At 37.2% G+C, this 12,485-nt stretch overlaps 1 protein-coding gene across 1 annotated transcript in view; it reads left to right on the top strand.

Annotated features, from left to right (window-relative positions):
• The window catches only part of LOC139711090 (uncharacterized), a 41,158-nt gene that overhangs the window by 21,334 nt on the left and 7,339 nt on the right, over positions 1–12,485 (top strand). The window contains exons 3-8 of the mRNA XM_071623006.1: positions 2,484–2,621; positions 2,902–3,023; positions 5,559–5,688; positions 8,420–8,455; positions 9,436–9,611; positions 11,511–11,564. Coding sequence (XP_071479107.1) covers positions 2,484–2,621; positions 2,902–3,023; positions 5,559–5,688; positions 8,420–8,455; positions 9,436–9,611; positions 11,511–11,564 — 656 coding nt within the window. The remainder of the gene's footprint in view (positions 1–2,483; positions 2,622–2,901; positions 3,024–5,558; positions 5,689–8,419; positions 8,456–9,435; positions 9,612–11,510; positions 11,565–12,485) is intronic.

Genomic DNA, 12,485 nt, shown 5'->3' with positions numbered 1-12,485 from the left:
CAACCTTTAACAAGGTCAAGGCTTAAGGGGCAATGATGTAAATGATAGGGTTCATGGATGGTATTAAAGGTAACAGTGTAACTTGTATGTCTACAGAGTGTCTGGAAAACTCAACAATAAGTGAACCTTCTCTTGTGGAGGCATTGACTATCTCTTGTACATATCAAAAACGTATGGCAACATCTTTAGGGCATGTTTATGTTCCACTTGCAAACAATGTCACACCTATTAGATTGTTTTTCCTTTTTTTGACATGGATACACACAATGGGACAGAGCTTTGAAAGGACACACCATAAAATTATATGCTATTTAGTGAAACATTCACAGTGTATCAGTTACTTATTGCCACTGATTGGCATTTCAAGATTTACAAGGAAATATGCCGCACCTTGGACTGCGGCACAGGATGTATTGTTTATTGTTGGCCAGAAGAAAGATATGGTATATCCTGATCTGAGCTTCTCTTTAAAACAAAAATGCCTCAGTATGGTTCTGAACCCAGTACCAGAAGGAGTCGTAATGTTTCAGCTCATAAAGTCGTCAGAGTCTGGCAGGATGGTAACAACAACAAAAAGACCAAAAAACAAAACAAAAAAAAACATCATATCAAACAAGCAAAAAGACAGCATATATTGAAGTATTTGCACAGTCACAGGGGGCGGGGTGGGGCAGCGTACCCACTTGTATTTGTGCTAGATTTCAAGCACCTCTCATGATTTCAGTTATCTATGTGACACAGCCTATGAGAGATGAAAGTTTATACATAGGGGAAGTGCCTGGATTACATTGAGGTCAGACCATCCTCTGTTTCAGTCGTAACACTGAGAAAGATCAACACTTCCGGTCCCATTTTCCTACAGTGTCATTGATCTCTATCACTCTCTTCTGGCGCCTACGTTGTATATATATGGGACAGACAGATCAACATTTGATGGATAAAGATATCGTGGGTGAAAGTGATTGCATTTTGGAGCTTGATGTCAAGTGCTTTGGATGAATAGAATGACAAAATTGAAATTTGGAGAACCAATAACTGCAGAATGTTGTAGTGTTATTATGAATACATCAAGGAATGTAATAGCAGTGATGTTCCATATATTTTCAGCAGCGAATGTCCATTGCATATAATGAGTTGTCATCACAATGATGATGTGATTGTTTGTCCCCTAATCTTTGTAATGGCATGGCCACTTTTCGGGGTTTCTTTGAAGAAATTTATTGGCATTCTCTCTGGAACTTCTTTAGGATGACAAACTGCAGGATTTTCCCTGTAGGGGCATATCTGAGACCTCAGATCTTAGCCATAGTGCTAGAGCCATTCACACTTTCAACACTATCACATCTTCTAGGAGAGTAAAGTTCTTTCATCTCTCTCAAATTGGAAAATTAAAAATATGAATGATTTTGTGCAGAGTTATTAGTTTCAACTAATTCCATTACCAGAAAATGTTACTTCAATTCGTATGATGTACACCATATACTGTATATCCCATATATTTTGCGAGTCTAAATTTTCGCGAATCGAGACTTCCTGACGATATCACGAGTGGTTTATTCACGATCTTGGAGTCCTGTACTGAACGGAGAAATGTGTACGCATATGTCACATTCATATCAGGATCAGAGTCAATATTTTTGTGCGTTTTTAATTTTGCGAACAGCAGCTGACTCGCGAAATTCGCAAAAATAAAAACCTCACGAAATATTCGGCATATACAGTATATGCAGTAAAATGTAGATGTTCCTTTAATATTGATAAAGACAAGAGGATGATTTTTGCTGCTGCCAAATTATTCCAGGACTTGAGGATTGATGCACAGTGGAAAAAAAAACATTGAAATAGAGCAAAGCAAATAAAAGATTTTGGGCCTTTTTGTTGTTAAAGAGAGAGGAACTAGGTACAAATGTATGTCAGCATACACCTAATCATGCAGTCTAAAGGAAATTTTGGCTCCTTATGTACATAGCAGTTGCCCAAGTATCACAAATGAGGGGAGGGGGGAGGGTTGTTGCAGCCCCAGCATCCTAGCACTTGTCCTCCTTCTCCAGTGTAGTATATTTGTTTTATTGTAAATTGATCATATTCCAGATTCATGTTTCAGTCAAAATATCTGGATGAACTATTTATATACCAGAAATAAGGGTATTATAAATGATGTCAAAACATAGATAAGTAAATAAATGAAATTTTACCATTTTTATTCTTAAATCTGACATCATCACCTCTGATAATTTTTACCTCTGACATTCTTATCACTGACACTTGTCTCACCTGCGTAGTGGAAGCAAGATATATAGAAATAGAAATTTGAATATTGGGGAAAAGGTCAAGATGATGCTTTCTCATTTCTGTCTCTTGTCTACACCTTGATGTGGCTCCCTTTTTCTATTTTCTGTGAATTGAATACAGAGTTGCTGAGTAAATGAACTTGTTGATGTGCAACACATCTTTCTCTTATTTCAAATAAATGTTTCCTTTAGCCTGTGCATCCGGCAGGACTGTACCCATTCGTAGCGCCCCGGGAAGTCCGGTCAATGTTACTGTTCGGTCTGACTCTGAGGCCGGCCCTGATAGCCTGACCTATCTCAACATTGCCTCTCAGTGGTACACCTCAGAGGGTAAGTCGGCTGTCGAAAATGAGCTCCTTGCTGATACTCAATGCGTATTAAAAATAATTTATTGAAAATTAAGTAGCATTCCAAATCATTCAAAACACTTTGATTCCAAAGCTTCCATAGTATTTTGTAGATGTTATTGAGTTGTTTACTACTCTTCTCATTTGATCTTGCTATGTAATACTGTAGTCAGATAAAGCAGAAAGTGGGGTTTGACTTTTTTGGGGGGATGTTCCCATGGCTTTGATAATCCAGTGATTGTTGTCTACTCTCTGTCCAATAGTCCGCATCAGCAAGTTGACCGGCTTCGAGGTGAGAGTGATATGTGCGAGTTCAGGCTGTTTGTCAGGCGAGTTTTGCTTCACCATGCATTTCAACCGATCCCTGACAGCGGCAGATGCAGGGGTGAGTATGTGGCTATACATGTAGCCTGGTATGATGCATGGAAACCATCATCCCAAAATTGTGCTAAAGTGCAAAGACATAAAACTGGAGAAATAGTTGGATTTCTAAATCACAGCTAGCGATGGTGTGATAAATGGTTTACAGTCACTTGGTCTAGTACCACTAGGTCTAATTCCCAGATTATTCGTCAAATCATCAATACCGTTATTTAAAACCTATTTGGTCTATCAATTTAGTTTAATGACCAATTAATGTGGTCTTATAACTACTTGGGCTTATAACAACATTGACATATTGTCAATTTGTGAGATGACCAATGGATTAATTTCCACCTCTTCCCCTAAGACACAGATTTAGTAAAAATAGACCAGTTGGATAGTAGAGGAAATGGACATGGCCTAATTGGTAGGCCTACTTAGATGAGTGGTGATTAGGCAAAATGGTTATTAGGTGATCTACCCATATTTGTAGGCAAAGTAGGATTGGACTATGTGGGTTATAAAAAACCAACCACGGATTAACCAGATTGGGATTAAACCAAATGGCAGTTTACCTGATGAACTGTACAGTCACATTTTCCAGCTCACCAGGACTCAAAGCTGGTTTAGTGACTTTATAGTCTGTTTTATGCATGCATACACTTTACAAGTATCTTCCTTTCTGACAGCCAGCTGCTCCTTTCCTTGACCCCACCTCTCTTCCTCCATCATCATCTCCTCCTAATTCTCTTTCTCAGTGACGTTACCCTCATAGTTTATTAATGTTCGCCAAGGAGGTTATGTTATTGCCTTGGTTGGTTGGTTGGTTGGTTGTTTGGTTGGTTTGTCTGTGTGCACAATAACTCAAAAAGTTGTGAAGAGATTTGGATGAAACTTACAGGAAAAGTTGATAATGACACAAGGAACAGATATTTAAATTTTGGTAGTGATCCGGGTATTTTTTAAAGGAATTTTTAAAGGGATTTTTGATGTTTTGGCAGGCAGGGTCAGTGAACTTGAGAGTTCAAGCTGCTCTGCTCATAAACAAAAGGCTTCTATATTGGGAAACTGGGTGATTTTCAGCATGCATATATGAGTGGAAATCACTGATCTCTTTGGAAGAACAAGATCAGTGGTGGAAATGAGCTGCTTGGTGGAGGTCTGTGCCCTCAGAGTACCTAAGTTTCTAGTATTTATAGCGAGACTCTTTTCTGGCTTCTGCTATCTGGTAGACTGGAGGGAGGGAGAGGGGTGTTGGGAAGAAGAATGAATGTGTGAGAGATTCAGTTATAACACGATGTATTAAATTCATAACTATTACCATGGGTTTTTTACTGGTACTCTGTCAATGTAGTATAAAACTATGTACTGTAGTTTTGATATCATTTTCTTTTATGTATGGCACTGGATTGTAAATTTCTGTATTTTCATACAGACACGAATTATTCTTGAGTCTTCAGTTCAGTGATCTCATGACCCCAAATTTCCAACATCTGTTTAAACGTTGCCGTAGGCAACATCTTTGTCTTATTTCCCTTTGCACTCATCTGACAAGTTTCCTTTGGCTAGGTGCCTTCAGGCAGGCTGCCAGGTTTACATATTTCTGTTTAAAGCCTTTCCTTAACACCCTTAAGATTTGGTATTTCAAAGTTTTGCTCTCATTTCCCATCAGCGCAAAAGATTAGATTTACCTTTAAATAACATGTGTTGGAAAAGACTGGATACTGCATAACTGAAGTCCAGTCTTTTCACAGTGTAGTCACTGACAATGGTGTTTGTATGCCCCCATCTTGTCATACTTTTGTTTGTCTATATTTTTTTCTTCACTAGCTTGCCATGGTGCAAATTATTCCCACTCCTTTCGTATTGTGATTCATGTGGGTCAAAAAAAAATAGATGCAGGAATTGGAAATGAATGTAAGAGTTTTTATTAGTCAAGAATAGATGGGCATATAAACAATGAATCATTTAAAAACATTTTTTTCACACATTCTCTCTTTAAGAAGTATGACCCAAACACTGCCAAAGCTTTCCTGGACATGCTGTCAGACATGGCATACCAACACTGGTCCCTGGGGCAAAGATTCGGAAGTTAAAGTTGGCATCAATGCCAATACCTGTTAGCTTCCTGCAGCGTCTGTCCCACTGTCATGAACCTGACTATACATCCATATGAAACTGTGGCAGCTGAGTCTCAATGCAGATACATCATATTTTGCTGGCCTAGAGTATGATTATTTCATGTTGCAAACCAGCAAAGACCATCTATGACTCAGGATCACTTACTGTAGGCACAAAAACATGTAGAAATCATATTGTCAAAACTTATACATCCATATGTGATATGACTTGATCTAATGGATACACCTTCAAGTGGAAGTGTCTTATCACTGGCTCCTTCTTTATCACAAAGGCAACACTTTTAAGAACAAGAAACAATGTTGATTTTTCATGCCACGTTAGATCTGTGTGAAAGTTTACTTTATGTCAATGCAGTCATAATAATTCTCTTGTTTTGTTTTGTTTGTTTGTTTTTTCATTGTCTCCTGATGATCAGAGCAAATTTTCGGTGAGCTGTCTCTTTGGCAACTTCTCCGTGCCTAGCATGCAGTATTCGATTCTAGCTCGAAGTTTACCGCACAACATAAAGGATACAAACAGGGTTGAGAGCAAAATCACTTTGCCAAGTAAGTAAGCTTGCCATGTAACTTTGAGGTACTGGTATTAACAGTGAGAAGAAAATGATACATTAACATACAAATAATGCACATTACACAAAATATGTTAGTAAGCAAATAATCAACGTTGGTGAAGGTGATGGGACAAACTATCACTTCCGAGGCGATCTGGATGTAGTTATCTTTCCGAAGCGCAGCTGAGGAAAGATAGCGTACACATTCAGATCGCCGAGGAAGTGATAGTTTGTCTCATTGCCTGAAACTAAAAGTTGATTATTTGCTTTATATTCCACATCTTGGGTCCTAGAAATTCCCATTCTTTGCCACATCTGAAACCGTTTTAGCTGTCTTTAGGTATCATTAGGGCTTAGGCTACGTGTGCGCGTAGATGACAAAACAATGAAGTTGCTGCGCGCACCGCGCGGCACCGAAGTGAAAGTGCGTTGCACTGTGTACTATCAAGTGACCTAGGTCACCTGATAGTCCACAGTGCAACGCACTTTTATTTCGCGCGTACTCATCTTGCGTTATGACTGTGTGGACTGTGTGGAGATCAGCGAAACAAAAGGGACTATCAACATAGGAGTATAACGAACTTTTCTTCTCAGGTGATGTGATGGGCAAAACTACGCTTCATCATGTGATCAGCTCTGGACCAATCCTATTGCAACATTCTTAGTATGTGGAATATAATAAGAATTAATCACTGCTTAAAAGTTAATTGGATAATTGTACTAATGGCCGGCAAAGTACTAATACGCATGATTTGTTCTATGAAAAGGTGATATGATCAAATCCCCCAGCAGTCATTTTCACAAGATTCCCAGGCCATTGCCAAGCTCCAAGTTAACTGAAGTACATGTACAAAACAAATTTTGTTTGTGATGCACAGGCAATGCAGCTGAGCACAGATGAATTTGCTAGTATCGCCCTGTTGAAAAGTAAATTTGGCAAAAATTTGGCAAATCAGGCAAAATTAAAGGCTGTTCACATGACACTTCTTAGCCAATCATTTGATAGGAATCCGTATTACCACGTTGCAATGATGTTGTTACATGTAAATGCAAAGTACAGGTATTGAAATGTAACTGATCGTCCATATATATGCAACCTTAAACATTGTCATAACACCTGTATGTGCAGTGTCATTGGTTGAACTATTAGAGGAATAGTCATAGCAGTTGTGGAGGCATTTTATTTTTATTAGTACTAGTATTAATATTATCACAATGATAAAGATAATAAATAATTATTACCCTTACTGTTACTATATCTTCTTACTATTAAAGTTTGCCAAATTTTTGTGAACTTTTCATGGATTTATAGTTGTATTATTAGGACACTCTAACTTTGAGGTTGTTCAGGAAAAATTTGAATTTCTAAGTGTTGACCTGCTGAATGATGAAGATAGCAAGAAACAAGGAACCAAAAGCATCTGTTTCAGAAAGAAAGAGAGTAATTACACTACAACAAACAGGTAAAATAAGCAATAGACAATTTTTACAGATATTAAACATAGGTAAAAGATTTATGACTACCACCTGAGCTAGGAAGGAATTGCCTATCTTTCAGACAGGAAACGGAAGGCCAAGCAAAAGGCTTGTTGCTGCTTTTGATAAGATCAATTTGTGGTGGGAGTACTGTGTAGCTGCATTGTATGTCCTTAAATTCAAGTGGTTTAATGGCTGATAGAGTCCTTGGTAATTGTGTATGAATTCAATTCTGCACCACCATGTACACTGTACAGTATGTCCCCCAAAAAATTACAACGGGGCCCTCCGCAATGATATCTTTAAAAATAGTGAATCAATCTAAGTACAAATTCAGGGTATGAAACTTTAACTCATTGCCCATATCTTACAGAAAACCCCATTCGATTTGCTTCAGTGGTCAAAGAGAAATATGGAATTTTGTAGAGGATGTTGGGAATCTCTTCTGTCCAAATTCTGTCTATTATTCACACACAAGAGCATTGAATTGCTAAAATTGGAAGAAGCAGACTCATGACATGCTTTACATCAATCCACATTTCTCTGTGACCACTTAACCAAATTGAATGGGGTTTTCTGCAAAATAGAGCTAAGATGTTATATTTTAAGACCCTGAAGTAGCACTTAGACATGTTGATCATATTAGGTGTATCAATTCGAAAATCTGGTTGTAATTTTTGGGGCGACTTACTGCAGTATGTTCCCCAAAAAATTACAATCAGATTTTCACATTGATAATGCCCAATATGATTACATTTTTTTAATGCTACTTCAAGGTCTTAAAATATAACATTTTAGCTCTATTTTGCAGAAATCCCCATTCAATTTGGTTAAGCGGTCACAGAGAAATGTGGATTGTTGTAAAGCATGTCATGAATCGGATTCTTCTGAGTTTAGCATTTCGATGATCTTGTGTGTGAATAATAGACAGAACTTGGACAGAAGAGACTCCCAACATCCTCTACAAAATTTGGTATTTCTCTTTGACCACTGAAGCAAATCGAGTGGGGTTTTCTGTAAGATGTGGGCAATGAGTTATAGTTTCATACCCTGAATTTGTATTTAGATTGATTCACTATTTTTAAAGATATCATTGCGGAGGGCCCCGTTGTAATTTTTTTGGGGACATACTGTATATTCACCTCCATATTGTCCCTTCTACTAATCCAGATGTCAAAGTCAGTGCTTATACTCTCTCTCTCTCTCTCTCTCTCTCTCTTTCTCTCTCATGTTTCTATTCCCTCTTGTAGGTTGTACTGAAAAGGAAACAGTTGCACTTTGTCGTGGTGAGTTGACAGTAGCGTAGGTGCAAGAAGTGCAATGCCATGCCACTTTCAAGTTTGCTGTGGGAAATGAGTAAAGTTTAAACAAACAACTTGGCAGAAGTTTTAATTCAGATTCAGATTCAGATTTATTCAACACTTTCAGTAAAAAACAAACAAACAGGAGAATACAGAAAATTGACAACAACAGTTGACAAAATTGACAACAACATTTAACAAAATTCAGATGTGAAATGAAAACTTTATAACAGTCTTGCAATGTTTCATGTGATCTTATGAGTGAGTGATAACACACTAGTTGCAACCACATCTATGCACATGAAATGAGAAGTTATAGTCACACAAGTTTCCTATTAACCCACAACAATTCTTCAACCCTCTTTTTTCATTCAAATCTCACAAGTTTCAGTTCTATATTGGTGCTTTCCTTATAAAGGGAAAGTAAAGATGGAAGACTTGCAGAATTGCGTCTTATGGGCAAACGTTCATAAGCTGTGTGTTTTCCCATCCATTGAAAACTACACCTTTCAGGGTTTATGATTCAGTAGGGAATGGTACACTTGTAAAATAAATAATGGCATGGAACTGTAGATAGAATGACTAGTTATACATACCAATGGTGGATCCAAGGGGGGGGGGGGGGGGCCACCGGGCATGCGCCCCCTTATTATTTTTTGTTAAAACAAAAGAAATAAAAAGAAAAAAATTGGGAGGGGGGAGAGTACACCACCCCTTTAATTTTGTAAAGGCACCTCCCCTTTATGGAATTCCTGGATCCGCCCCTGCATACAACGTGACATAATGATATGCTGGTTTTATATGTCATCAGTTTCTGTGTGGTTGTGTGTGTGTGTGTGTGTGTGCGTGTGTGTGTGTGTGTTTGTGTGAAATTCTGGTATGCACAGAAAATGCTGTTTTGAAGGTCCTGAATACATGTAGTTGGGATGTGACTTTATATATTATCATTATCCTATAATCTACAGTGTCCATGGAACACTGGATGCCAACGAGACGGCCCATGGTCTCCCTGACAGGAACACGAACAGTGGCCGTGGCAATGTGGCCCAAAGAGGGCGTTAGCTACCTTGCCGTGCAGTACAAGGTGTACCTCCAGAATAATCACACACGTGATCTAATGGGCCCTGAGTACACCAACAATGTGAGTGTGGCAAGGTTCAAATGTTTCAACTACCCAAAAACTCTTCTGCAGGAATAAAATAGAATATGTGGACAGGGATATCAATTCACCCATGAAAATGATGAGAGTGATGGAATGAATTCATGCAATTAAATACTGTAAAAATGGAAATTTTTCATGGAATGGCAATTTTTGGCACATGTGGCAAAACATGTACATGTAGCTAGCACAAAAATTAAAAGATCTGAATTTTTTTTGCTAGTTAAATGACTGTTTAATGAGACACAGAATATTGCACAGTGTGGAAATTTGCACAAATTCCAGCCTCCAGTGTGCCATCACAAGAATAAGAAAGTTGATATCTTGGAGTTATTAAATGAATTTTGAAATACTCTCACCTATGGCATCATAAACAGCATTAAAAATCAATGGCATCAAAGTTTGTACTTTTACAGTGATAGGGAAGAAAATAGTTAAATGACTCTTTAATTGGGCACATGATATTGGACAGAGTGGAAATTTGCACAAATTCCTCCCTCCACCATGCCATCACAAGAATATAAAAGAAAGTGTATATTTTGGAGATATTCAATCAATTTTTAAATTACTCTCACCTATGGCATCATAAACAGCATGAAAAATCGATGGCATCAAAGTTTGTACTTTTACAGTGATAGGGAAGAAAATAGTTAAATGACTATTAAATTGGTGGAAATTTGCACAGATTCCACCCTCCACTGTGCCATCACAAGCATATTAAATAAAGTTTATATTTTGGAGATATTCAATGAATTTTTAGATTACTCTCACCTATGGCATCATAAACAGCATGAAAAATCGATGGCATCAAAGTTTGTACTTTTACAGTGATAGGGAAGAAAATATTTAAATGGCTATTAAATTGGGCACATGATATTGGACAGCGTGGAAATTTGCACAGATTCCACCCTCCACTGTGCCATCACAAGCATATTAAATAAAGTTTATATTTTGGAGATATTCAATGAATTTTTAAATTACTCTCACCTATGGCATCATAAACAGCATGAAAAATCGATGGCATCAAAGTTTGTACTTTTACAGTGATAGGGAAGAAAATAGTTAAATGACTATTAAATTGGGCACATGATATTGGACAGCGTGGAAATTTGCACAGATTCCACCCTCCACTGTGCCATCACAAGCATATTAAATAAAGTGTATATTTTGGAGATATTCAATGAATTTTTAAATTACTCTCACCTATGGCATCATAAACAACATGAAAAATTGATGGCATCAAAGTTTGTACTTTTACAGCGATAGGGAAGAAAATATGTTCTTTAAAGGAGAATAAACCCCAAATATATATATATAAATATGGTAGACTGAGTGAATGCACTGACGGAAAACACAAAAATCAAACAGTCCATTTAAATTGTATGAATTTTTGCTGTGATCACTGGATGAGAAGACTACAAGAATATATTATGTCAGTGCAGGACAAGGATATAAAGAAAGTATAAATAAGAATTTCACATATTTTCTGTTTATTTTCAAGCAAAATGAAAGAGAATTTAACTGACCCTCTGCCAGAAAGGCTGGAGAGGGGGATAACAATAATAATAGCAACTGTTCTGTGTGGTAATTCATGAACACATGTACTGTAATTATGTCACAGATATGTGTGAAATGAAAATTGTAGAAACTAGCTATAGTGAGTATCATGTATGTATATGAATGTTTGATTTCATTGCTAAAAAAAAAAATTGTAAATGATGCCATTTCCACAAAATTTTCTTATGTCTTCTACTAATATTGCTGCAGTCACTCAGTCACCATGCATATCTGAGTTTCATTCCCCTTTGAATTAAGATGATAATGGAGATATGTGCCTGTCATGCAACATCTTATCACAACATGATCTTTACTTCATTTCAGACTCATACTGTGGCGAAATTCTATGATGTTCCTGATGGCACTTACTTTGCTTTGGTAATTCACACTGTTCATTTGATTGGATGTACTTTCTTTTAATTTAAGGGGATTTTAGTGTAGATTCAAAACTAGAAATGTCGCCATGGTGACTGGTATGTCTCCGCCATAATGCATGATTCTCCCAATAGGTCTAGAGTATGTCTTGACAATGTGAGACGACAGTTTCACATTATTGACAAAAAAAAAAAAATTAAAATTACATGTTTGCCACAAAATTTGTGGAGTTCAGTGTACTTTCTTTGAACTCGGTTTCATTTTGATGGGTGGCTACATTGTGTAGGAGAGCAGGTCAAAATATGGAGAAAATTGTGACATTTGAACATGTTCCCTTGACCTTTGACCCCATTGCCAAAATCTTTCCCTCCAGAATCATTGTGCAGCAATGCATGTACATATACCTAATTCTATTAAGTGTATGCTACCTAATAGATGATCTCCAAGGTTTGGGAAAAAAAAGTTGAATTCTAGCATTAAATAGTAGAATTTTAGCATTTTAACCTGACCCTTGACCCCTTAATCCAAAAAGTCCCGAGAGAATCACTGTCAGGTAGTACATACATGTGTACTATTAAGTTTTATGAAGATCTTATACAACGTACCTTGAGCCATTTCTGAGATATGGAGAAAAAAAAGTGAAATTTTAGCAATTTCACTTGACCTTTGACACCATGGCCCAAAACTTTCCCTTGTGAATCTTTGTCAGGTAATACATGTATTTGTGTTCTGTAAAGTTTCAAGAAAATACCTTCAGGCATTGCATATATATGAGATACAGGTATATCAGGTAATATACAGTATGCACATATCCACCAGTCTTTATCTGGTAATGCTTGTATACACTATACACTAAGTTTGAAGAAAATGCCTTCAGGCATTGAATAGGGGGAAAAAGTAAAATGTTGAGAATTTTACGTGACC

This window comes from Diadema antillarum, unplaced genomic scaffold (assembly GCF_040938485.1).
Source record: "Diadema antillarum isolate AM-2024a unplaced genomic scaffold, OU_Dant_1.0 seq00001609_RagTag, whole genome shotgun sequence".
Lineage (NCBI taxonomy): Eukaryota > Metazoa > Echinodermata > Echinoidea > Diadematoida > Diadematidae > Diadema > Diadema antillarum.
The sequence above is the reverse complement of the archived record's forward strand: the minus strand, read 5'-3'. Positions and strand labels throughout refer to the sequence as shown.